The 26,824-nt window shown below is 37.9% G+C and overlaps 6 protein-coding genes across 6 annotated transcripts; 5 read left to right on the top strand and 1 right to left on the bottom strand.

Moving 5' to 3' along the window:
* Positions 1-5,582: 5,582 nt before the first annotated feature.
* Tsp_12098 (zinc knuckle protein) lies at positions 5,583-6,563 on the top strand. Its single transcript, XM_003375539.1, has one exon. The coding sequence runs from the start codon at positions 5,583-5,585 to the stop codon at positions 6,561-6,563; it is 981 nt and encodes a 326-aa protein (XP_003375587.1).
* A 2,739-nt stretch (positions 6,564-9,302) lies between these two features.
* On the top strand, positions 9,303-9,978 carry Tsp_12099 (arsenite-resistance protein 2-like protein). The gene is made up of 3 exons (XM_003375538.1): positions 9,303-9,403; positions 9,595-9,690; positions 9,756-9,978. Exons 1-3 carry the CDS (start codon positions 9,303-9,305, stop codon positions 9,976-9,978), a joined length of 420 nt encoding a protein of 139 aa, XP_003375586.1.
* A 1,191-nt stretch (positions 9,979-11,169) lies between these two features.
* Tsp_12100 (arsenite-resistance protein 2-like protein) lies at positions 11,170-14,206 on the top strand. The gene is made up of 12 exons (XM_003375537.1): positions 11,170-11,204; positions 11,240-11,409; positions 11,523-11,628; positions 11,717-11,859; positions 11,987-12,288; positions 12,353-12,742; positions 12,810-12,904; positions 12,995-13,080; positions 13,132-13,403; positions 13,468-13,624; positions 13,706-13,823; positions 14,143-14,206. Exons 1-12 carry the CDS (start codon positions 11,170-11,172, stop codon positions 14,204-14,206), a joined length of 1,938 nt encoding a protein of 645 aa, XP_003375585.1.
* Positions 14,207-14,897: 691 nt separating this feature from the next.
* On the top strand, positions 14,898-15,390 carry Tsp_12101 (protein phosphatase 1 regulatory subunit 11). Its single transcript, XM_003375536.1, has 3 exons — positions 14,898-14,972; positions 15,037-15,163; positions 15,221-15,390. Exons 1-3 carry the CDS (start codon positions 14,898-14,900, stop codon positions 15,388-15,390), a joined length of 372 nt encoding a protein of 123 aa, XP_003375584.1.
* Positions 15,391-15,439: 49 nt separating this feature from the next.
* Positions 15,440-17,629, top strand: Tsp_12102 (putative F-box domain protein). Its single transcript, XM_003375535.1, has 3 exons — positions 15,440-15,652; positions 15,692-16,422; positions 17,035-17,629. Exons 1-3 carry the CDS (start codon positions 15,440-15,442, stop codon positions 17,627-17,629), a joined length of 1,539 nt encoding a protein of 512 aa, XP_003375583.1.
* Positions 17,630-18,097: 468 nt separating this feature from the next.
* Tsp_12103 (collagen alpha-2(IV) chain) lies at positions 18,098-25,461 on the bottom strand. Its single transcript, XM_003375534.1, is given in 18 exon segments — positions 18,098-18,202; positions 18,272-18,430; positions 18,563-18,855; positions 18,927-20,202; positions 20,257-20,396; positions 20,498-20,683; positions 20,743-21,433; positions 21,515-22,186; positions 22,389-22,696; positions 22,809-22,985; positions 23,035-23,437; positions 23,508-23,624; positions 23,702-23,950; positions 23,968-24,180; positions 24,236-24,343; positions 24,408-24,542; positions 24,935-25,000; positions 25,327-25,461. 18 exon segments carry the CDS (start codon positions 25,459-25,461, stop codon positions 18,098-18,100), a joined length of 5,433 nt encoding a protein of 1,810 aa, XP_003375582.1.
* Between the last annotated feature and the right edge of the window lie 1,363 nt (positions 25,462-26,824).

Here is a 26,824-nt window from a genome sequence, read left to right as displayed (position 1 = left end):
CTTCAGAATGCTACCAGCAGTTGTGACATCTGCTGTTCAAACCTGATTTATATACGCAACTATTGATGAAAATGCCATACAACATATGCAAATTTGAAAATAGCAATGTAACAAAATAGACGAAATATAGATATAATAAGTGAAAACAGTGGGTGCTGAGTATTTTGGCATTTTCAACAAATCCGAACCGGAAATTATTTGGATTCTTTCAGTTTATGGACGATCGTTTTCATAGTACACTGAAGCAAAAAGAAAACAATCACGTAAATAATAAACATAACTTTAAAAAACAAATATTTGTTAAAAAATGAATTTAAAAAAAATCAATTTAAATTCTCATTCATTTTCGATCAATGCAATCAGTCTGATGGAATTCATCTATTTGGGATGTTGTGGAAAAGATGCCATCATTGTGATGATGCATTTGGCTTTTCTGGCCCATGTTCACGTAGCATAGCAGACAGCCTTTACACTTTGGTGCATCAGTACCAAATATGTTGGCAATTTGATATTGCTCTGCATACGAGTGGGCGCAGGACAGCAAATCAACCACCAATAAAATAATAAAGAACAAGCAAAAGTTTCCACTGCAATTTGTGATTTTTATATTTAATATGAAGCCAAAATGCTATTATTACTGCCATTCATATTTTTATTTCAAATCTCTTTGTTTGAATACAGCATTTTGAAAAATGAAATATTTATCAAAAAATGAATTTTGTTATCAAAATTTAAATTTACGTGCAGTATGAAATAAAAATACTGCATTCTATTATTATTAGCATAGGATTTTTGCTGTTCTTTGTGAAGCTTTTCTGAAAAGCTTAAAAACGTAAAGCGCCTGCTATACTGCAGCATGAAAATGAAAATATTTCATTTTATCATTTACATATATGATTTTTGAAATTTTCTGCATGAAATTTATTTGAAAAGTTGTAAAGGAATGGGGTGGGGTGTCCGTTGGTCGTCAATTTCAGTGCAACTTCTTCATTATCACTCATCAATTAGTAGAGCACTTGCAATGTTGATTGCAATCTGGATTACGGAAAACATCTCATGCACGTCGTCCATTTGGGTACCGGCGCTACACAAATCGACACATCAACCATCAGTGGAGTACGAACATGCGGACGTCTCCACTGCCGATTGAAATAAAACATATTTTCCATTTATAATTAAGAGTATGCAAATTATTGTTGCAATTTTATCTTTCATTTTCAACCTCTTTGTTTAAAATTTTACATTTTTATTTAAATAATTACCATTTAGATCATTAGACTTTAGTTTCAATGGTTTCAGTTCAAAGAACAGCAAAATTTATAGTTCTGTTCATGTATTTTTCAGCAATATTAAAAAATAAAGTTTTCTCAAAATTGTATTACTTTACCTGAATACATTCAGAAATGAAGTTCGAATACATCCGAACCATTGTGAATACATTCAGAAATGAAGTTCAAATACATCCGAACCGACATATTCGTTGTGATTATGTTAATTAAATTTCCATTGTTTGAGATAAATCTTTCAACAATGTGCATATAATAAAATCAAGAAAGTGGCATGGGAGATTATTTTTCAATTTCACAAATGTAAATTTTCAAATTCGCTATTAACAACATCAAATATTCATATAATTATTGTTCTTGAAAATTGATTTTGTAATACAGACTCCCTACAGTTGAAAATTTTTGTTTTCCAACTTTGATTCAAACTGAACAATTTATTATGAAATGAAACCGAATATGCGTTGTTAATTTAATTCTTTTGATGCGTCATTAAAAATTATTCATTTCCATCAATATAAATTATATTAAAAGTTTGTCTACAAAACTGCTGCGTCGAATAATAAAAAAAAAGAATTAATTAAAATTGACACTTGCTTAATATCAGTAAAATATGATTGAATGATTGAACAATTTTACAATGTGCTTATGCTTCGTTTTTTAATATGCTTACACTTTGAATGTGAGAAACATGGCAATGGGATGTTAAAGAACATTTCTACCAATTCGATTGATTGTAATTGAATATTATATAAATTTTTAATTAAATAATATTGTCCTGTTAATTTCTTCATTTCAATATGAACAGTTTAGATATTTGTTTGTCAGTTACTTCGAAATATGGATTCAAACAATCCATCGCCTTAGCAGTAATTATCGTGGCAAAAAAAATGTCTGCCAGTTTACTGGATATGCACATTTTCAGATTCGAATGAATTTTAAGTCAAAAAGCTGAATTACTCTTTCCGGATGATGAATAGCTGTTCGAATGTGTCGAATTCCAAATCTATCTACGAATAATCTCTTAAAATTCCTGAGAAACAAAAAATATTGCATCGTCTGTGACAATGATCTCTGGCAGGCCATGTTTCGCAATTTCACACTGCATTATTTCAAATCTCAACCATACAGGTTTGTCCTTAGCTTAATTCAACTGGTGGATCACTTCATCGTTTCGAAGTATCCTCATACCAGACCTACAAAATAGGGACCCACGGGAGACCCTGTATACCTTTTGTTTTCCATTTCTGCTTCATGTCGCCCGCATCTTCATTATTTTTCGAATCGATTAAAATACGAAACATAAAATCAAATGCTCACCTTCCTAAGCAGTAAAAATTGTAAATATTATGTTAATATTAAAATCATATCCTCAAAAATAACCTATTATTGCTTTTCAATTAAACGGAGAGTTCACAAAATTGAATCATTACAGACTCAACATCCACTTGTCATTTATAATTTGAAGTTATAACGATCACGTGAAAAAGAATGCGACTTCTCATCATTGAACTCCACCTCGTTCTTCCACTGCAATGATAAATCATAATTAATAACTTACTAATAATTGAAATAAAGTAGAACAAAAATCATATCTGCTTCGTGGATGCTCATCCCGCTTTTCAGTGCTTGCTCATCCTTGTTCAGTCACCGCACATCGTTAGCCTATAATTTCTTGAAATGTAACTCACCGATTGACCGCAACTGAATAAAGATATTACATAGCCACGTCAGCAGAACAAACTCAGAACTCTGCTACTGATAATGGCAGTGTTTAGAGGAAAGCTGATTTACATAATTAAAAAACAACCTTAACATATTGTTATTCAACCTGTTTGTTTGAATGCAACATATTAAAAAAAGAAATATCAAAAAATTAATTTTACAATGAAAATTTCAATTTACGTGCAGCATGAAAATAAAAATGTTTCATTTTATCATTTACATATATGATTTTTGCAATTTTCCGTATGAAATTTATTTAAAAAATTTGAACTGATAAGAATGCCTACTGATACTCACCAGAGAGTGCAGTCAAAGTCTCACTGAACGTTGACTTTCACCAACCTCCTTGGTGAGCACAACTCATCAGCGGTACCCAAAGTGACACATCAACCATCAGTGGAATACGAACATGCAGACGTCTCCACTGCCAATTGCTATGAAATATTTTTTATATTTATAATTAAATATACAAACTATCATTGCCATTTATTTTTTTATTTTAAACATTACGTTTGTTTAGAATTTTATAATATTTTTATTCAAATACTTCCCATTTATATATATTGAAATTCTTTACTTTCGTAATTGAAATGATTAATATCATAAAAGCACAGCTTTGTTTTTGATAAAACCTTTTTTATAAATAAAAGTGTGAAAATAATAAAACTACAATATCGAAATGCTTGAAAGGAAAATTTATATATACGTTGCTGACTAATGTATTGCTTTAAATTAATAAAATTATAAGATAAAAATTTGCACAAAAAGAAATTATTTTTGTCTCCGTATTAGATCATATTTCGACTATATTATTAGATAATGTTACAAATACATTTTATTAAAATGCCATTCCATAGTTTCTTGCCTCAGTTTAACTCTTCTATTTCTCCTGATTGCACCACATGTCATGAATAATATTAATTTTCAACAATTGAATTTCAATTAATTTATGCAAATTTTGAATATCAAAAGAATAATTTACATTTAGTCGTATTTGTTTCAGAAATATCAAGTGATTTTGATTTTCAAAAAAATTAATAAAATGTAATACGGCTAAAGTAGCTATATGTTAAATGAATAAGAGGTTCTTGCTACCAAAGAAACGGGCTTTAAGCAACGTTGGTTTGCATAGTACACGTCTAGCCTTTTTAGCTAATTATTTACAAAATGAGTATACAACGTTTTGAAAAAAAATGATTTTCAAAGGCGATTTTCAAATCTTATGTTTGATGCGCACATGGTGCTGTTTCATAATCTTCATTGTACAAAAATTTGACGTTCATTAAAATACGTGTGTAACAATCATTGATGTACGGCGGCGTTGGTCATTGCAGGTCCGGCTGAGGTAGACGCAGAGCCGCGGCAATAAAACCTCCCATCCCGCCTAGTTTGAAGACGCTATCGGCGAGAACCGCAGGTGGCTTCTGGAGACAGACCCTCATGACCCGACACGTCGGTACCCAATTAGCCATTGTACGGCCATTTGTACATTACAAATCAACTCACTCGCATGCAAATTTTTATTTTATTCATTTCTGCTGATAAATATCACAAGTGCACGTTTTTTATTGCGCTTTATTTACTTCACTAGTGCACTCCGATTTATCTGTAACCGCTATAAATCATCAAATCATTTCTTCGCAACTATATGAGCAAACTGAAATGTGAATTTCTTCAAACAATTAAATTGACAATATAAAACTGAAAATTAGAGTTTGAATTTCTTTTCAAATTCTAAGCATAATAAAGAAAAAATATTTAAAAACATAAATGTACATGCATCATTTCAAAAGATCACTAAAAAATGTATTTTAAGATGAAATTTTTACCTTGACGTAATTTCTTTTACTTTCACTTTTGTTACGCAGAGCAGTAAACACAAATATTATCTATGGATACAACATTTGCTCTGATTGATCTGTTTACTTTGTTACTTTTCTGTCGGTGATTTGGCAATCGACATTCTGTATATTATGGTATTTTTAATTATAAATTGCTTTTTCATAATTTCAGTTTTATGATATATTTTGACTTTATCCTAAAGTACTTTATCCCTATTTCTTATTTTAGGTGTTTGCTTCCTTATCTATTGCTTCGATTCTCTGTTCCTGTAGGATAAAAATGTCTATTGCATTTGCGTCGTTATTGTTTAAAAAAAACTTCTGTAATTATGACAGAACCTATCACATAAGTAATTTTTTCATTGAATTATGAATAGAATTGGAATTAAATCATAAAAATAATACCCTTAAAACATGAACATAACAGTACGTTTTCCATCAAATGGTCTTGTGGTTATGGAAGGCTTTGATGATCAAATATTTCAGTTATGTGCAGCGGACGCTGACCGAGCTAACAACTCTATTTCTCCAGACAACGAAGCGGAAGAAAGGTGAAGCTACCGTAAGCAGATTTGGACTTGAAAATCAGAGGTAGGTACAGTAGTGCGTAGTTGTACGTAGGCGTGGTCGTTGTTGTGTGTGTCGAAGAGGCTTGCTGTAACGCATCGTCGGCAGTTCTTGTTCGCTGTTGCCAATAAAAACTATACATATTGACTGTTTTTTTATTGTTATAATGGCATCAGGAGAGCGCGAATCGGAAAGAAAGGGAAGCCCGCCGTTCAAAACCAGCCCGTCGCCGTTGAGCGGCGAATGCGCCAATAGCGCGGTGGAGGTAGTGAACGAGCCTGCCCGAGGGAGCGGCTCGTTACTTTGGGAGCCTGTCCCGGAAATGGCGTTGAGGACTGCTTGTTACCCCCCACCCCCAGCCTTTTCCCCGAAAATGGATCCTTCCGAGTGGCTGGACAACGTCGAAGACTTCTTCATCATCTCTGGTGTGCCACCCTCCCACTACGCCGCCAGCGCTCGCCTGCTTATGACGAAAGCGGTGCGACGCGAGCTCTTCCCGCCCGGTTCGACACGGGACAGTTCCTGGCAGGAGCTTAAACGTCGCCTGCTGGATGCCTACGGTCAGAGCGAGTCTCCGATCCGTTTGGAAATGCGTTTCAGTGGCCTGCGGCAGCGAAAGGATCAGTCTATCCGAGACTTTGCACGCGAAGTGGCCGAAATGGGACGCAGAGCCGGGAAGTCAGAGTGCGAATTGGTCAGCCGTTTCATCCTCGGCCTGGCGTCCAAAGAAGTCCATCGAGAGCTCTGCCTGCAGGAGCCGGCGACTCTCACAAAGGCACGCCAGTTGGCGGAAATAGTAACCGAGATCGAGGAAGACCGGCGGAAAACAGTCGACGATGCTGCTTCGGTGTACGACAGCCTAGCCAAGACTGTGGAAGCTTTGGCCCGGCGCGTGGACAAGTTGGTGGTGACTCGGGAGCGGCAGTCCCGCTTGCAACCCACACGGAGGACAATGGAGTGCTTCGAGTGCGGTGGCCTGGGCCACTTTCGACGAGACTGTCCCCAGCGACGGACCCGAACCCGTACGGCGCGTGCTCCGAGCAGCGGAACCAGGGATCGCCGTCTCCTGGCGATGACGGAACTCCAAGCTGGACAATCACCGTTCGTTACATATGCACTATTAAGGCATTTTGCTGATAATCAGTAAAATCATATTAGAACATTTGATTTATGTTACTACATTTTAAAATGCATTTTAAAAGAATACAAAAAATGTGAAAAAATTTATTTCACTGAAGAAAAGCAAGTTTTTTGGATGAAACGTCATCTCAACGTTAATTTTTCATTAACAGGTGTAACGATCATTGCTGTACGGCGTGTCGTTCGGTCATTGCCGGTCGCTGATGGTCCGTTGGGGCAGCGGATCAAAGCCGCCGCGTAACAAGCCGCTGATTTATAGAAGGGCCGCAAGCCGGGGGATTGTCAGCAAGACAATGGAGGGATCAAATTTCAGTTGACGCGAAAAACTTCTATATATTGGAGCGGCGGAGACCATCCAGAGAGTTAGTGAGTTGGCGAGCGTGGAGTGCGAGTGCTGTGACGATACGAACGTGGAAGATGGCAACACGAAGACGAGCCGGCCAAGAGTGATAACGGGCGAACTGGAGCGAACCCGAAGGAAGCGAACCAGACGACCTCGCCCAGTGGGTCGTTACACAGGGATCCATATTAACATCATTATCAGTTGAACATTGTACTGTTGAACTTACTAATTCTGTTATCTACTGTGATCTGTTATCTAATTTAATGTAATCTAACGTTCTCATAACTTCTCCATGTATTATATTACGTTTGGTTAGGTGTTTGAGCATTTGCATGCGCTGCATCATGAGTGTTTTTTACAAACGATGAAATAAACATAAAACAGAGCGAAAGACAATAACTGAGAAAATTTGAAAATAACATCAAATATAGAAATGAAAGAACGTAAAATACAATCAATAAAGATGATGTATTCAGAAATGATAAAATGAAAAGATAAAGACTCTTTTAAAAATGGAGATGCAATGTAATGGTACTAAATTTTAAATGAAAACAAACGAAAATCTTAAAATATTTCGACCATGAAAAGCTATTGCACGCTTAATTATTGCAGCCATCAAAGCTGAAAGAAATACCGTGTTATTTCAAATCTCAACTGTGCTGGTTTGCCGTTAATTAAACTCAGGGATAATTTCACCTTGTAGAAATATCCCCAGTTCAGAATTACATAATGGGGCTACGTTTTATCTTAAGTTTTGCATCGTGTCTTCACTTTCCCTTTACTGCATTTTTAATATTAATAAAAATACTAAACAATAAGTCGATTGATTGGTTTATCATACAGTAAAGTCATGTCAACAAATAATATGTTAAATTGCATTTTATTTAAACTGCAATACGTTACTGCTTATTAACTAAATGCAATTTTCAAAGTTTTCAAAATGTGCATGCCAATGATAAAAGAAGTAAGTGGAAAAACTGAATACTGTTGAGTGAATACTGAAAACCGGTTTTCATTTATATATTAAAATAAAAATGATCAAAAGATAAAAATGCCACTCCCGTGAATAGGCGTTTTGTCATCCTTGAATCTTTACGTATCTATCTATCTAAATTTTCTATCGCTCACGACGGAGAAAACAGTTTTCTGATAAAACTAAACAAAAATAGCGGACATTACTAAATGTAAATAACAGAAACAATAAAATAATGTTAACTAAATGAGAGAATCTAAATGTAGAACTTCCACCAGTAAATTGAAATGTAATATTGTTATTTATTATTATATCACTGGTATAAAAAGTAATTTTATTACTTATGTATATCTAAAACAACAGTTTTATAAACTAGAATACGAGATTATACTAATAATCATGCACAAATTTTCACTGCAGTTAACCAATAATGTAAAGCACGGTTCACAAATAGTGTTGTTTAATTGTGCATCAGTGTAAAAAATATCACTTGCAAAATTTCATCATTTATGAAAAACTCTTCTGTAATCAAATATAACATTTCTTTTCATGTATTATTTACAATTCAGTTGTTTACTTATACAATTTACATACAATTGAATTACAAAGTGACAATTTATAATCTTAACTACTCATTTATAAAACTAACATATAAATCATTACATTACAATTGAATACGCATAATCATCATCCAGAAATGCATCAATTCATAACATTAAAAAGCGCAACAACAAAATATAGCTACTCATATAGCGAAAGTTATTATATCATATTAGCAACTACTGATTTAATACTACATAACATTTATGATCGCATAATAATATATTTGAAACGTTGATAGAAACAGGTAGAACATGATAAGCAGTGATCAGCATCAGCAGCGTAACAGAGAGAACAACTGAACGTGTGGTACAGACAAAAGTAGATGAAAAAAGAATGTCGGATAAATGTCAAGCTTTGCAAATTTGAAAGCAGAGTTAGAACTAAAAATTTTAAGTTTCAATTCAAACTTATGTCGTATAATATAATTTAAATTTTCAATAATTTATGTTTTGAGGTTAAATGAAATTTACAACTGAATTCATTAATTGAAATTTTAAAAATCAATATCTTTATTACGGTAAGCATCATACTGTAAATAGATTTTTTTATTTTATTTATTACAGTATGTCTCTAGCTTGTAAAAATAAATGTTGAGACGATATTGCTATAATTTAAGAAAAAGCTGAAACCCTTTGATACATTTAATTTTTTGTTGTATTAATTGTAAAATGAACATTTTTTGATGACTTAATATTTTAAGTGAACTTGACATTTTTTAGCACAGTCATCTTCCAACTGATAATTGTCGTTGCTGTAGCATTTGTGTTTTGTCTTGTGCTTTGCCCTGATTTTCTCCAGTACAGTTTTGCAGTTGCTTATAAGCCAGTATGGGTGATAGTGATGATGATTTTGACCGAAGACGTGGTCGAGACAAATTTATGAAAGAAAGGAGTGAATTTCAAGACAGGCGTCGAGAGCTTAATGATGGGTATTTGTTTTATTTGAAGTGACGTTTGGTTGTGTTCAGAAATTTCTTATTTTTTCTAAATTTTATACTTAACATCAATTGCAAATTTTAACTGTACATTATAATTTTATGACTTGTATTCACTTATATGTATGAATAAACAAACTTGTAATTTTGTTTATTAATGAATTAAAAATTTTTCTTTGATTTAGGCGTTCTGCTGCATCAAATAGAGATTATAAATCCTATCGTTTGAGACCGGAATATAGTCCGAATGCAAGTCGACGACGCCGAAGAGATTGGTATAAGTCTTTCAGAGAACATATATTTGACGTGTCTTTGCTTGGTTTATTATTGCATGATGTTCTATTAGGGATGAAACTGCTGATTCGTTTAGTAACAACAGAGCTGATGAAAGTTCTACGAACGATGGTCACACGTTGGCGCCAATGATGACCTTCAAGCAGTTTTTATCTTCCCAAGATGATATGATTTCAGACGAAGAAGCAATACAAAAATATCAAGAATATAAAACTGACTACAAAAAGCAGTTATTGCATGCGTTCTTCATGGCGCACAAAGATCGTGAATGGTAAGTCATATTTTGTTAAAAATAATTTACGTTTAATTTACACAGTTTGGAACAGGCAGTTTGATTCCGAAACGAAGAGCACATTTTCAATTTTGTTATTTTGCCACTAATGAGACAACGGCGGTTGGGGCATAAAATTGTGCTTTTTATATAGAATCACAAATTTAATACAATACATCCACTTATGAACTTTATATGAACAGCTTTGTATGCAGCTTTTTAACAGCTTCATATTGTAGCCAGAGGCGCATTATGTCGCGGCTTCTATACGTATATATATGAGTGAATGTATGCGTATATATAGATATATATAAATATGAATGTAAATGAATAAGTATATATATATATATATATATATATATATATATATATATTTGTTTATACATTTATATTTATATATTTATATATGCATATGTTATACTTTTTTCGTCTGTGTGTATGTGTGAAACGTCGCATCATTCGTCATTGATATTAGTGTCGCTTTATAAGCAGTATTTGTTTAAGTTTTGCAATACAAAGGCGACCACTTGTTTGTTTTGAGATTAAATTCGTGAAAGTTCGTCGTAGCCAGGGGCGCATTATGTCGAGGCTACCAAAAATATTTTTTTCTGTTGTTCAAAGAGTCTGAGAGATAAAACTTAACTTTTCATCTGAAACAAATGCAGCATTAATGCTACACTATTTCCAGCTGTTTATTTATTGTTGGTAAGTATTTTTCTAGAAATAATTTTCAATAATAAACTGCCATCTCTTTTTATCTCAACAAATTCTTTGGTTGGTTTTGGTGTGTCTTCGTTGGATTTTCAAAATTAAATGTGTCAATGACAAAAATAGAAAATGTAGTTGAATTCGGTTATTCATTATTTTGTCTCAATTAAATATAAATAAATTTTATGAAAGAAAAATACAACGGAGGGTGCTACCTGGAAATATAAACAGAATAAATGTATGAATAAATAAAATAATTGGTTTTAAAAAAGTGTTACAGTTTAGAATAATTATAACGCATATACGTTTGTTGTTTAATGAAAAATGTTTTTTTTTCTTGAACTGTTCGAGTTAAATGCATTTTCTGTAATCTGTAAAGTATGTAGGCTTTATTAGCCGTTTTTTGAATTTGTTCGACAATTGTTTGAAAATATTTACCACGCTGTTCAAAAAAAAAATTTTTTTTTTGTTTTTTGGTGTGGGTTTTATGGTTTATTTGTTGTTGGGACATGAGCTACCTTGGTTTGTTTGTTGTTCAATGTGTAAATTTTTTTAAGGTTTCGCGTTAAATATCATCCAGAAGACCGCGCCAAGAGATTTCAAGAGCATCGTGATGCTGTGATGCGGAGACTCGAGATATTCATGGAACTTCGTGAAAAAGGTTGGTTAGATCGTTTGAATTTAGATCAAGACAATGGAGAAAATTTGCTGAAGTTTATGGATGCAGGTAAAAATTTGTTAAGTGAAATTATTGTTATGTGCAGTGTTGTTTTTTACTTACAACTGCTCAAATGCATGTTGCGAACTGTTGATACCAATAATTTAATAATATAATTGCAGTGGTTATAAAGTTAGAAGGTGGAACGGATGAAGATATTGAACAACTTGAAAAAGATGGAGAATATGCCGAATTATCGAATGATCAGGCCAAATCAACAACAAACAAGTAATTAATTCACGAAATGTTTAGTTTTATTTTGTCTGATGTTTCAGCAGTGTAAAGTTCATTGTTAATTATTGTTGTGTTCATTTAGATTGGAAGAAGAAGGACAAATGGAAATTGACGATTTAGTCGACAATGCTGAAAACAGTACGATGGCAGAAAAAGAAAATGTTTCAGACAAATCTTCAGAATTAAAAAGCGACGTAAGCGCTTGTATTTGTGATTGTTATTTTCGTATATTGCTTGAATTGTTTTTCTATTTTGCTTAGGATGGGGAAATCAGTGGTCATGAATCTGAAAAAGGTCTCCAAATTGTTGTTGCTTGATTTGTCTGTACGTTTTTGAATATTGGTTTTTCAAGGTGAGACAGGAGGTGAGTTGGATTTGAAGAGTGCAAAAGACGAAGGAGTTAGCTCGAATGTTGAGCGAAATAGTGGAGGTGGTCCTTTGTTGTTGCACAAGACGTCGAGCATATTTTTGCGTAATCTTGCACCGACCATCACTAAGCAAGAATTGGAAGCGTTGTTTAAGCGTTATCCTGGATTTTTGCGAGTTGCACTGGCAGAGCCGCTACCTGATAGGCGATTTTACCGTCGTGGTTGGGTTTCTTTTCGTCGAGACGTGAACGTGAAAGAGATTTGTTGGAAAATCACTAATATCCGGGTATTGAGCTGCATTTTGGAATAATTGATTGTCTGTTGTGTAATAATAATGTTCTTCAATCCAGCTTCGGGACTGTGATTTGGGCGCCATTGTGAATCGAGATCTTAGTCGACGAATTCGAGTTACCAATGGCATTGCTGCTCACAGAGCTGTTGCTCAAAGTGATTTGAGATTGGCGGCGACTGTTGTGCAAATGTATGACAAAAGGTACAACTTATGGGATGATGATAAAGCAAACGAAAACGACGGGCCTAGTTCAAATGGAAGAGAAACGATGGACAGCATGATGGCCGAATGTGGATCTAGTAAGAATCCGTTGTTGGCCAACATATCTGGAGTTCTAATTGAAGAAGTCAGTGCCGAAGAAGAAGAACTTCTTGGAATTCGAATGACAGAAGTTGACGAAGATGGGGAAGTGAAAGTGACTTTTGAACGAGACGAAAAATTGCTAAAAGTCAGCATGTGCACATTTTTAGTCCGTAAAAGATTTATTAATAATAATATTTTGTTTTAATGTGCAGGTTCTGGACACACTGCTGTTGTATTTGCGTGTGGTGCATTCAGTTGATTATTACAACCACGGCGAATATCCATATGAAGACGAAATGCCAAATAGGTAAGACTCGAGTGTTTAAACACGGCATAAGTTTGATAAACCAATAATTGTGTAACACGAGGAAATTTCCTTCTGATATTGATTGAATAGATGTGGTTTAATACATGTGCGTGGACCAATGGTGACAAATGGTGATGAACCTTGTAAAGTTTCATTGTCTTTTGGTATGAAGCGCAGTTTGTGAAGCTGTGGGTTGTTTAATAATGATTGTTGGAAAATTAATTTAGTAAACGATACCATAACAAGTGCAGTAAGCAAGATTCAACTGTTGTTAAGTCAAAAAGAATTGTTGCCAGATGAGGAAGTAGTGAAGTTGGGCAAACGTGATCCGGAGAAAGAAGTAGAAGCGTTTGTCAGTGCGAATTGTCAAGAATTAGCAAAAGACAAATGGCTTTGTCCATTATCTGGAAAAAAGTTCAAAGGTCCAGAATTTGTCCGTAAACATATTTTCTACAAACATCCGGAGAAGGTGGAAGAAGTGCGCATTGAGGTTGCACGGGTTTTTTTATTTTTGGAATATACATTCGATTCATAGATTTATTATTATTATATTTTCTGTGTAGGTTGAATATTTTAACAACTATTTATCCGATCCGAAAAGACCTTACTCGCCAGATGTCAGGCCACAGGTGTCGAAGTATTCCCCAAGTGATCGTCTTGTTGCACAAGAACGATTTCAGCAGCACGATTACAATAGACAGAATTACTACAACAGAGGAGGTTATTTGACGAAGAAACAGGCGCATGCATTGATCAGGAATTTTTGTGTTGATCAGTTTTAACGGAATGTTTATTTTTCAGGAGGAAACTATCGTCGTGATTATTATCAGAGGCGAGATTATGGCGGATCAAGAACTACTCATAGTGGTGGGGGCGGTGGAGCCAGTGGAACTGGAGGAGGAAGTCGGCAGTATGATGGGTGAGTTATTAAAATGTTTTTTCGCCAAATAGAATTAAATAAATATATTTGCATATATGCGCAGCGTGTCTGTTTCGTTTTGACAAGTATCGCCGGTGCAGATTAACTTGTTGCTTCCTGTTTACTTTACGTTTCCAGTTAGTTGATTGTGTAAAAAACTTAGTTGTAGATCATAATATGCAAAACGTGAAAAGTAAATGCAAGAGCGTGTGTTAAAAATAAAATAAAATAAAATAAAATGTATTTTATAAGGAAAAGTGAAAATTGTTGTTTTTTTTTTACAAATTTCATCTAAAAAAATCTTTTTCTTTGTTTGTAGTCGTCGTGATCCACGAGTTCCCATCGCTTATACAGATTTGGACGCACCAGACGAAGTTTATTGAACATCAGTATTCATGTGTGAAAGCAATGTTTATTTGTTATAAATTACGCGCATATATGCGAAATGATTTTTTTGTATGAAACCAAAGGGTTCTATGTTGATCAGCTTTTTAGAATATGCATAATGTGTTTGAGTAGATTCTTTATTATGTTGTGTTGTTGCTGAATTTTAATTGCATACGAATGGGAAACAAACGCACTACGGTTGTTGTGCTTTTACTTTTATTTATCGTTATTATTGCGTGAATTATTATATTATTTGAATTATGTACGTAAATGTTGTCATTATTAATAAACAAGTCAGACATGGAATTTGGTAATTCTGCGAATCAGAGTTTTGATTTGATGTGTTCATTGTCACTTGAAAATACTGCTGTTGATGAAAATTTCAGAAATAAGTTTTACAATTCTAGGACCGAACTTAACCACTGACATTACTGTACATTACAGTAAACTGAACAAGTAAATTATTGGCGAAAATTGCAAACATCATTGTTGTTGTAAATATTATAAATTATTTAATGCCAGTAAATAGGTGATGGATTCTTTAAGAATCTTTTAAATAAACGCTCAGTTTATATATATATATGTTTCTTTTTAAATATCAGTTACAGTATTCAATTTAAAGTAAAGCATGTTCGTATGTTGTGGCGAATCTCTTTTAGCTCACGCTGTTTGTAGTTATGCTAAGGGATGAGCTCCGATCCCTGTGAAGAGAAAGTGCCTGAATCGGATTCAAGCGTGACCACCGTATTGGAGTGTGCTAATGTTTGTGTGACGATTTTACGGTTGCTTGTTTTCATCAAATACTTCATTCGTTGCGTCATTTTAGACTTCGACTGCTACTGCCGCCAACGAGACGACTCTGCGCATAGTTCTGACACCGCCTCCACGGCGTCATATCACTTGGGCTAGTGGAACTGTTGATAACGAAAATTTGAATCGCAAAAAATCAAAGTGTAAGTTAGACGTGTGAATTTCGTCTATGTTTTTAATTAATTTGGTTTATTGATTAGGTTGTTGTATTTATTCGAAGCCCAGAAAGTGGGAAGAATCGAGCAGTGAAAGTGACAACGAATGTGAGCATTGCCGTGGTCACGTAGAGAAACGATCACGTCCGAAATCACAAGACGGTTCCTCCAAACCAGAGAGTTTCGACAACAATCCACCGACGTCGTCTAACTAATTAATTGTTCAACAGATACCTCCAACAGCGTTCCATATCGAACATAAAAATGGAAATCAACAACCTTCCCGACGATATTTTGATGCAAATTTTCAGCTCGTTAGATTTCGAAACTCACCTGAAGTCAGCGCTCGTATGCCGTCGTTGGTCACGTTTGCTGAAGCGTTCCGGTTCGCGTATTAAATGTTTGGGTGAGGTGGAAATTGTTGATCACTTCATTTGGATACGGTATATGGGCGAGTTTAAAACGAACTTCAAGCCGGTTTTTGGAGATGTTTCGAAATTGGGGATCGTTTTTCAGCATATTGGTTATTGCAATACTTTGAAAATACAAGCCGGGTCGAAAACGTTTCTGAAAGAAGTTTTGGAAATGCTTATTCATTGCAAAGTTGGCACTGGCAATTTGATCCTGATGGTTTACAATGATTTCGTCGCGGAAGCTGTGAAATTTCTTTTCTCTGAACAAAGTAAACTGCATCTTCAGAACAATGTAATTATTTACATTTTTCGAGGTACTTACTTGAGAAGGCTTTTCCGTCTGTTCAACGTTAACCAGTTCGAGGAAAATCGTCTGGCCGATGGTTCTGATGATCATTCTCGTGGCGAAACCGACGTGAAGTACAAGTCAATGGTATTTATGATGCGATTTATCCAAACGCTTCGTCGTTATCCATGGATTCGAAATTGTAAACTTGTCGAAGAACGCACGAGTGCACGTCAAGTTGTTGAACTTTTTTCCAATCCGATGACCAATTTCGGATCTTTCGAAATGTCGCGCATTGCAGTTCCACTGATGACGTTTCAAATTCGCCTTGCACCGCCACCGCCGTTGAAATCGTTGACTCTTCATTATAGCAGAGAAGGTGCTTCGATGTTGGGTCTTTTTATTGGGGGTTTTTTTGACATACCGTCGAAACGTATACACCTCACTGTTGATTGGATGTTTGATAGAGCCGAGGAATTTTTACAAATTCTGCAATTGATCTTCGAAATGAACGCAACAATTGAACTCACCTTTGGGCTCAGTGACGAGTAAGTACATCGTCGCTTGTTCTCTCTTGGAATGCTTAATTTTTTTACGTATTTTACATTTTATTTACATATAATTTGTTTTTTTATAAATATTATTTTGTTTTTTTAAATAAATGATTATGTTTTATAATTTTATAATTTAATTTGTTTTCCTTACATTACAGTATGAAGTTGCATTTATGATTTTTAAGTTTATTTCAAACTGTAAGTTGTGATAAATGCATTCGAAGCGATTAAGTGAAGTATTTTGTGAGTTTCATTGTTCTGTGCATTTAATAATTGTTAGATTAGCTTTAATGGAACGAATTCAAATTTAAAAGCTGAATTAAGTTTAGCGTAGAATTTATGTGGTATTTTGCTTGGAATTGATGTTCAATTTGATAAGTTTCCTGTGAGTAGTAGCGTTAATTAATTGTTGTTCATAAAATTGTTTTATTTCGAGTATAACTTCTTTTCAATAATAATATTTTATTGTTGAGCAGTTTGTTGTAAAACTGGAAAACTGGGCTTACAGTTTAAGAAAAAAAATTCGAGTATTTTGAACATGTTAAACAGCTGTAAATATGAATTCGATGATGTGAATTGAAATTTATTTTTTTTATGTAATTTTAGAGCGATTGTAAATCAAGAAACTTTCACATGGCCTCAGCGTTTGTTCCGAATTCTTCGTGGTTTCAGTGCAATCACCTACCATCCATGGCTTTTTCATTACTTCTTCTCTACGGGAACCTTTGAGCATTTGGAATCGATCTGTTTGAATGATCAGTCAGATGTCGACGGATTGTTGCGCATGATTGCAGAGAAATGTCCGAAGCTGACTGATTTGATTGTATGTACCAAAAGCAGGCGTCGGTCAATTACTCCTGCCGGCATATTGGCTTTTTTGCATAAATGGCAATTGCGTGTGGTGAACAAATTGTCAATCATGTGGTTCACCATGTGCACTATGCAGAAGGTGTTTGAGCATTTGTCGGCTGACGAGACTGTGGCAAGGAATTTTAGTATTTTTTATTCGAAAAGGAAAGTGAGTGCTGGCTTTAGAGGTAAGAAACGATGGTTCAGTAAGCTGGTGATCTTGGACAAGGACGGTCGTTTGCTAACTGTGCAAGATTATGTGCCTCGTTTGACGCAGGAGAAGTTGAAGTTATACGTTGAAGGGGGATGCGATGACAGTAAAGAACCAATTGTTGCAAGATGGATTGATTAATGTTAACCGATCTTGAAAATTTTTATGTCAAATTTTCTCTTTTACAAAGCCATTGGAAAATTGTTGCACAGCTGTTGAAGAACAGGCAATAAATAATATTAACGATCAGAGTGTACAAGCTTTTAATAATGAATGAATACAACAATGAAAAGAATCAAATCTGAGGATGGAATTTCGAAGGGAATTTTATTTAATTGAAATAGTTTTAACAACAGTTATCAGAAAATGTCTATCCAGATTGAATATGGGAGGAGCAGCATTCTTTGATAATTGGCAGTTCAATTTCAGTAACAGTGAGAAAGAAAAGAGAGAATATGAATAAAAAGTGTGAAAAGGAGAAGAAAGAGGTGGTTTACGTATTGATGAGCTTTATATATTTGTAAAAAGCGGGGCAGCGGAATAAGCATAATGTAAATAAATAGCTTGCAAACAAAACTGGATTAACTGTGCTTTTTACGCTTCACTCAATCAGTACACTGGCGGATTCTTCATGCACACTTGGCATCGGCTGACGCGCTGTTTCAAACCACCAGCTTTCAGCGTTTCTGAATACGGTTTCTTGAACATCATATCCTGTGAAAATGAAGGGAAAAAGCACTATTTAACAACACAAATTCAAAGGCAAAATCAAAATTCCATTACTCGGTCGATGACGGCTAACCAAAACGCGTGGTTGGTCGCGTAATGATTGCAAGTTCCTCGGCCGTGGCATTCGATGAATGGTAACGTGCGAAAGGATTCTAGACAAGATCCGGGCGATTGTAAATTTTGGCCAGTTCCTTCGGCGCCAGCGGCTGTGTGCTATAATCAAAGGACAATTTTCTTCATCTGCACGCATCAAAAATATCACGGTACGTCGCAGTTTATTTATTATTATTCAATAATTTCAAAAGTGTTATTGAATTTAAAAAAGCTTTCTGCAATTCCACTTACCATGATGAAACTGTAGCCGGTCCATAATCCAGTCCATCCTCTTGGACAACGGGGTATATCGTTCGTTTGACTGTGCAAAGCAACCACTTGTGTTGGCAATTCACAAACCACACAACGACTAATGTAAGGCCGGATTCCGAAACCAGAAACCGGTGCCATTGAGGCGGTCATTGGCTCTTCTGTCGCTAGCCAATATGAATAGTCACTTCGTGACGCGATGTGACATTCATTATTTAAATTGCACGGCATGAATGGCATGGTACTGAATTTTCGGAGACAACTTCCTGGCAACCCTGACAAGGAAAAAGATTTTCCTCTTTCCAGTACAGTTGGAAAAGTTCGAAAAAAGGAAACTTCTGCTTACCCAAATCTTGGCCAGATGATTTTCCATCACCTTGAATGTAAAGCAGTGAATAGCCTGTCCACATCGGAGTGGTGCCGGCTGGGCAGTTCGGTACGGCAGTTGTTTGCGAATGGCGAGCGAAGTAAAAACCACGACTAGGCGCTATGCCACCTCTAATGCCAGGCACGCCGGGAAAACCAGGATTTCCAGGCGGTCCCACGTTTCCAGGAAAACCAGCGTTTCCAAAATTTCCACTCGATCCTTTCGGCCCTGGCACACCAGGACGTCCAGGAGTGCCAGCGAGACCTTTATCACCTCTTGCACCGGGCACACCCGGTGGGCCAGGCATGCCTCTGCTGCCTGGCAAACCGGCGGGGCCTTGAATGCCCGGCTCACCGGGTCGTCCTCTCATACCCGGTGGAGAATGCCGCTGTTCGCTGTACGGATGCATCGGACCAACTGGTCCTGGATCGCCCGTGTCGCCCTTTAGACCAGGAAAACCCGGCAATCCGAAACTACCTGGATCTCCACGGTCCCCTTTCGCTCCTGGAAAACCTGGAACGCCTACCAGGCCAGGGACGCCACTTTCACCTTTTCGACCGGGAAAGCCTGCATCGCCTGCAGGTCCAGGCTGTCCTTGTACTCCGAAATCGCCAGGACGACCTTCCGCACCTGGTCTACCTCCTTGTCCTTTCATTCCCGGATATCCTGCATCTCCTCTCGGTCCTGGCAATCCAGACGCTCCCTTTTTGCCTCTTTTTCCAGGAATACCCGGAACACCCTTTTCACCGATTTGTCCTGGATATCCGGGGTCGCCGCTCGCACCAGCACTGCCCATCATGCCCGGCAAACCCGCCTCTCCGCGTTCACCTTTGGCACCCGGTGAACCGGTGCCTTCCATACCAGGTAACCCTGGAAAACCTGGGTCACCTTTAACTCCAAAGCCTGGTGCACCTGGCAAACCTGGGTTTCCTGCATCTCCCTTTCTCCCTGGAATACCTGGAATGCCATCTCGACCTCTTTTGCCCGGTATTCCACCAATGCCAACTTCACCTTTAACTCCTGGATAGCCGGCTTTGCCAGGCACGCCAATATCTCCTTTTGGACCAGGATAGCCTGGCAAACCGCTTTCGCCTTTATTTCCTTTGAGACCACCTACACCAGGCAATCCAGGAATGCCCGACAACCCTGCTTCTCCTTTGACACCAGGCATTCCAGGTAAACCTGGCATACCTTCGAGACCATTGTTGCCAGCCAAACCGGGATAACCCTTTTGCCCTGGTAATCCATCTTCCCCCTAAAAGTGGAATTCATTTTCAAAATAGATGGAAAACATTTCAATGAATCAAACCCATACTTTTGCACCATCCAAACCTCTCACACCAGGAATGCCTGCATTTCCACGTTCACCTTTCGACCCTGGTATGCCTGGTTGGCCAGGCATGCCAGGTAGGCCAGGTGTGCCTGCATTTCCAGGAATGCCCTTCATGCCTGCAACATTTAGTTGTCCAGTGAAATTGAAATGTGAACAGACAGACGATAAACATTTCAAAACAATCAACGTGCTTTGGCACTGTTCTGCATTCGCTTACCTACAACGCCGGCATCACCTGGAGGTCCAGGAAAACCAGGTTTTGCTGCCAACCCTGGCAAACCTGGATCGCCACGCTCACCTGCATTTCCACTCGCACCTGGGAATGAGTCACCAGGAGCTCCTTTTTCACCACGAACACCTTGAAGCCCTGCCACACCAGGATTACCTGCAGGTCCAACTTCTCCTGAAAAGTAGCAACAACAACAGGCCGTAGATGTGTCAAAAGTTCATCTTAAAACGTACCCGGATCACCCATATCACCAGGCGGTCCTTGAGCGGCTAGGTATCCGGGATCACCGCGCGTGCCTTTGGTTCCAGCAAATCCATGATCACCTTGTTCTCCTTTTCGGCCAGCCAGACCACTTCTGCCTGGTAAACCAGCTAATCCAACTTCTCCTACCATTCCCTTTGGCCCCATGATTCCAGGAAGACCTGACTCGCCTTTTTGTCCATCAATTCCCGGTCTACCTGGTAGACCAGCGTCTCCCTGTGGACCTTGTGCACCAGGAAATCCTGGTTCCCCAGATTCCCCTTTCAGACCGGGTGTGCCTGCCATTCCAGGCAATCCTGCTGCTCCAGGAACGCCAGCACTGCCTATCGGGCCGCTTTTTCCAGGAGCACCTGGAATTCCGTCATTGCCACGAAGACCCGGTCTGCCTGGTTCACCTGGCGAACCGACGATCCCAGGGCGTCCGTCAGATCCAGGAAGACCTGGCAAGCCATCCAATCCTTGTGCGCCTTTCAGTCCCATTAAGCCAGGTTGTCCAGCCGAACCTGCATTGCCTTTTAATCCAGGATAACCTTTTTGGCCAATGTCACCCTCTGCACCATCCTGTCCAGGCAGACCAGGTACTCCCCGTTCTCCAGGAACTCCTCTTGAACCTTGAGGACCGGCAGGGCCGATTGGTCCAACTATTGCATCTCCTTTGACACCCTATAATAATTATTGAAAAAATTTCAAAACAACAGCGTAACACTTAGTGAAGAATGAAATTCATTTGCATTCTTTTCTTACCTTGGTGCCACCGACACCAGGTATTCCATCTTTGCCAGGTAGACCAGGAATGCCTGGAAAGCCAGGAAGACCGTTAGAGCCTTTCATTCCGGGATATCCTTTAGGACCAGGTATTCCTGGTATACTGGGTCCCGTTTCTCCGATCATGCCAGCTGGACCGGGTTGACCAGCGTAACCAGGGTCACCACGTTCTCCTGGCAAACCAGGATAGCCGAACTCACCCTTTTGGCCAGGAATTCCCGGACGACCAGGTAAGCCAGGCTCACCTTTGAGAATCATGTCCGGCGCAGCGGGGCCTGCCGCACCTTGAGGACCAGCAAAGCCAGGTATACCCGGATCACCCCGGATACCCTTCATTCCAGGAATACCCGGTGGGCCAGGGAATGAATCCCCTGGTTCACCTTTCGGTCCAGGAAAACCGGCTTTCCCCATTCGTCCATTTTTTGCTCTTGATCCAGGAAGTCCTCTTTCTCCAGGCAAACCTGGTGCACCAGGTAAGCCTGGCGAACCATCTCTACCGGCATCACCCATCGGACCGCGTTGGCCGGGAAATCCTGGTATTCCAGGTTCGCCTTTAGCTCCGGGTCGTCCAGCGTTTGGCGTTCCAATCGCGTCACCTGCATCACCCTTGTCTCCTGGTCTTCCAGGATAACCGGGAGCTCCTCGATAACCCTAGTTCAAAAGTGATCATTGAAAACAGTAAAACAGCAGAAAAGCTGCAACATTCCTAAAGTCTTGTGATTAATGAAATCAGTCACTGGAGGCTATGATCCCATTTTGCATTTTTGAGGGAGCATTATTTATTTGAACGCACATGCACGCGTGTTTCAGTTACTGAATTCTGTGAATGAGAATGTGCAGAAAAGTAGTTTACCTGCAAACCAGGTTCTCCATCTCTGCCAGGAAAGCCAGTTTTGCCTTTTGGTCCGGGCAAACCCGGAGATCCTTCAGGACCACGAATCCCTGCGTAGCCAGGTAAACCGGCATCTCCTCTCGTACCTTTTACACCAGGAGTTCCATCTGGACATTTTCCACAGTCATCTCCTGGAAGTCCTTTCAAACCCGGTGCGCCTACTCGGCCTGGCACACCGACGCGACCAGGATCACCTTGCAGTCCAGGGAAGCCTATTTGGCCAGGCGGGCCAACCAGTGGTTTACCTGTTCCTGGCATTCCCTTCAAACCTGAATGTTTAACGTTTAATGCAAAGTAGAAGTTGACGCAACAGAAGAGAAGCATTTCTTTAGCGTTTCTCACTCAGTTTTATTTAAAAAATCCAAAACTTTGCATTATTACCTGGCTTTCCAGGATCTCCGCGTTCTCCTGGAGGACCTGGAATACCATCCAATCCAGGGTACCCATCTCGTCCAGGTGGTCCGTAAATTGTCGATCCAGGGAAGCCAATTTCACCAGGAGGTCCTTGCAAGCCGGGCATTCCCGGATAGCCAGGTTCTCCTCGTAGACCAGGATAGCCTGCGTGAAAAAAATCATTTTATGAACAATAAGCCAATTGAAAACAAACGATGCAAGTAAATTTTCAACGGGATAATAGTACCATCATTTCCTTTCATTCCTTTTTCTGAATAGCCTGGGCGACCATCAACGCCGACTTCGCCTGGCGGTCCAGGTAGACCTATTGGTCCACGTTTACCACTCAAACCAGGCAAGCCATCTTTTCCCGGCAAGCCTTTTGGTCCAGGAGCTCCATCAGGACCTTCAATTCCTCTTGCTCCTTTTAATCCGCGACCAACTCCGGGTAAACCAGGTGGACCTGGATCTCCTTGCGGGCCTCGACGACCAGGGGTTCCTTCATCACCCATTTCTCCTTTTAATCCTGGTCGACCAGGTCGTCCCGGTCCTCCTGCATCACCAGTGGAACCTTTTTCACCAGCCGCGCCCCGCGTTCCATCTTTTCCACGTTTTCCCTGCACAAGTGAAACGTAAAGAAACATTTGTTTTTAAATTCTTTTGCGTAAAGTAGTACGGCTGTCTTACCAAAGCTCCGGGTGGGCCGGGTTCGCCTTTCATACCCTTCAATCCAGGATAACCAGGCTCTCCAACAGCACCGGGCATTCCTGGCGGACCGACCGTTCCATAATCGCCTTTCTCTCCCTAAGTAATGATAACCAAATCGAATATTCAAAAAACACTAATGTAAAAAAATAAAGTGACTGAAATAAATTATATACTTTCGGGCCAGGATTTCCTTCCGGTCCTTGAAGAATATCCATTTCGCCAAGGCGCAGAGCCGTGAGCTGTCCAGGCGGTCCAGGTGAACCTGGCAAGCCGGCTGCTCCTTTTTCTCCTTTCTGTCCGGCTCGGAACAAGCCCATAGCACCTTTTGGTCCAGGCGGTCCAGGAGGACCAGGATAGCCCACATAACCGATGTCTCCTTTTTCGCCTTTGACACCATCTCTGCCTGGCATTCCAGGTCTGCCCTGGAAATGAATAAAACATATTGTTTGTTGAAGTTATTGTCACATTCTTGAGCATAATAAAATTCAATTGCCTGAGTTCCAGGTTTGCCGGATTCACCACGTTCACCTTTAATACCGGCAGAATTGATGCCTCCTTCGCCAGTATCACCACGCGGTCCTTGTGCACCCTCCATTCCAGGAGGACCCTGAGAACCAGGTAACCCTGGAAGTCCCGGTGCACCCATACGTCCCTTAAAATTTAAATCATCAGCGAAAGTATGTCCAATTAATTGAAAAGAAGCATACATCAGTTCCATTACAGCCTGGAATTCCAGGAGGTCCCATCGGACCATCGAATCCAGCCAACCCTGGAATGCCGGGCAAACCCCGCAGACCGGGTTCTCCTTGTGCACCCTGAACATTTTTTCCACTGAATTCCATTCATAATCAGAATAATGAACACAATCTATCTGCTTACTCTATAACCTTTCAGGCCAACTGGTCCTGGTTCACCTTGCTGGCCTATTTGGCCTTGCATACCTTCAGGACCCTCGTCTCCAGGATCACCTGGTTCTCCAGGATGACCTGGTAGTCCCATGAAACCAACATCACCCTGAAATTGAATTCAATTTAATCAGAAACGTTATAAATAAAAATAATATTTTTTTCATGATCCCAGTAATGTTTCAATAGTATGAAAGTAAAATAAAAAATAAAATGTTTATCTGTGCTTTCATCACGCTTAAAATTAATTTGTTGCTATTATATTTCAGTTTACTTTTGTTTACATATATTTTCTCATCATTCAAATGTTCACTTTTATAATTTGATCTTTTAAAATATGTTTACTTTTTGATGCATATTTTACGAAAATGTTTCATCTCTAGTTGCGAAAAATCACACGCATGCCATTTGAAAAGCTGATACGTATTCGATACTTCAATTTTTAGCTGTCATTTGGAAGTTTTTTATTTTTAAATTTATTTTATTTTATTTGTAGATGACCAATAGGCGATTGAGTTGTAATGAAGGAGCGGCAAATGGTTCAAATTCTTTGGAAAAAGGTAAAAGCTGAAACTTAAAAATTAAGGATATTTTTTTCAAAGTTAACTTGAAACATGCTCATGGCAGGAAAAAATGTGCGCAACATTTGGCACTGGAAAATGCAGTTGACAAATTCCAGCTAAATGAAATGCATCGTACTAAGCAATACTAAGCTACTTCATGGCAGTAAAAATAGACGTTGAAGTTGGTGCTGATAATAAAATTTATTTATCAAGAATCATACACACACACACAATTTATTTGGGAAAGATAAAATTTTTCATACAAGAAGAATTAACATTTAATTATTAATAATTTTGTTTTACAATTAATGAAATGAAATAAATACTTACTCGTTCACCTTTAAGACCGGGACAAATGCATGGTGGTGCACAACCTTTACAATCCGGTGGTGCGTATGCATTGGTGAATTGTCGCCGATTGAAGAAAACCAACAACGATACAACGACTGTTGTTAAAATCCTCATCACTGACATGCACACCGTCACAATCTACATACATAACAGTCAAATTAGCATAGTATTATTTTTTTGAAAAATAATTAATAAAATCAAATTGAATCATCAGTAGAACAAAAAGTAGTGGTTGAAATTTAAATAGAAAAGATGAAAAGAAGAATATCATCGATATGGAGAGAAAATTATTGGAAAAACAGTGAAATATGGAATAAGAGAAAAATATCAATGATGATCAGAGAGCGTTCAATTTCCAACGCTTTGGACAAATGGCAAGCGTATAGGTTGAATGAAATAGCATGCAGCAACAGCAACAGCAGCAGTAAAATGACTATGAACGAGAGTTTGCTTGCTTTTGATGATGATGATGAAGTCAGTGCCAACATCGAAGCTTGCTAGTGTTAGCTTGTTCGTGTCAAAAAGCTGGCAGGTCAACAGGCGCGCCGCAGATGTTCAACAAAATGCAGACAACAACTTGGGCGAAAAGCGAATTCGTCTGGATGTTTGTTGAAGAACGACAACGCAAAGCAAACTTTCACGTCGATGAACATTTTTCAGAAGTAGAGAACCAAAGAAAAAACTTTACGAAAATTTAAAAAAGAAAAAAACAATTTCCTTCACAACTAATATGCGGGAAATAATGATGAATTTTACATTCAAATCAATGTTAAACTTTTCACTTTCAACTATTGACTTTGTTTCAGTTTGAATAGAACTTCAAAAATTGTTTCTGTTTTTTTTCAACTTTTTTCGTGCAATTTTGCTATTAGCTAAAACTAATATTTTATGTTGATATTTTTAGATATTGTTTATTTAATTTCACCTATCTCAGTTATACAAATAATGAATCAATCTCCATCGTAAGTGAACAAACACATCTGTTCGTTTTTTTTGTAAAAATTATCATTAGAAATATATTTTCATATTTTTTACAATTTTAAAATAATGTGCAAATTCTGAAATGTTCAAATGACATACTATTAATTAACTGTCATCTCACTATTAACTGTAAATTGAATTGCAACTTTTTGAAAATTTCTACAAAAGCAATTAATCCCTCATTACAAATTTACTACAGTATATTACAAAATTAACAAAAATGAGTAATAACAGTTTTTTAAATAGTTTTTTTTTCAAAATAAAATTGTTTTTGTGACATTTGAAATTAATTCAAATAAATTCGCTGAAAACGAACGACGTATTTATTATGAACTTGATTTTACAATAATGTATACTGTGATGAAGTGAGAAATTTATTTTTGAATAAATTATTTTTTCAAAAATTGCAAATCATCAATCAGAAATTGGCAATTGAATGATCAAATTTCAATTGTTCTGATGATCGCATGATCATTTGAAAATAATGAACATGCAA

The sequence above is a fragment of the Trichinella spiralis genome, assembly GCF_000181795.1.
Source record: "Trichinella spiralis strain ISS 195 chromosome Unknown Scfld5, whole genome shotgun sequence".
Taxonomy (NCBI): domain Eukaryota; kingdom Metazoa; phylum Nematoda; class Enoplea; order Trichinellida; family Trichinellidae; genus Trichinella; species Trichinella spiralis.
The sequence above is the reverse complement of the archived record's forward strand: the minus strand, read 5'-3'. Positions and strand labels throughout refer to the sequence as shown.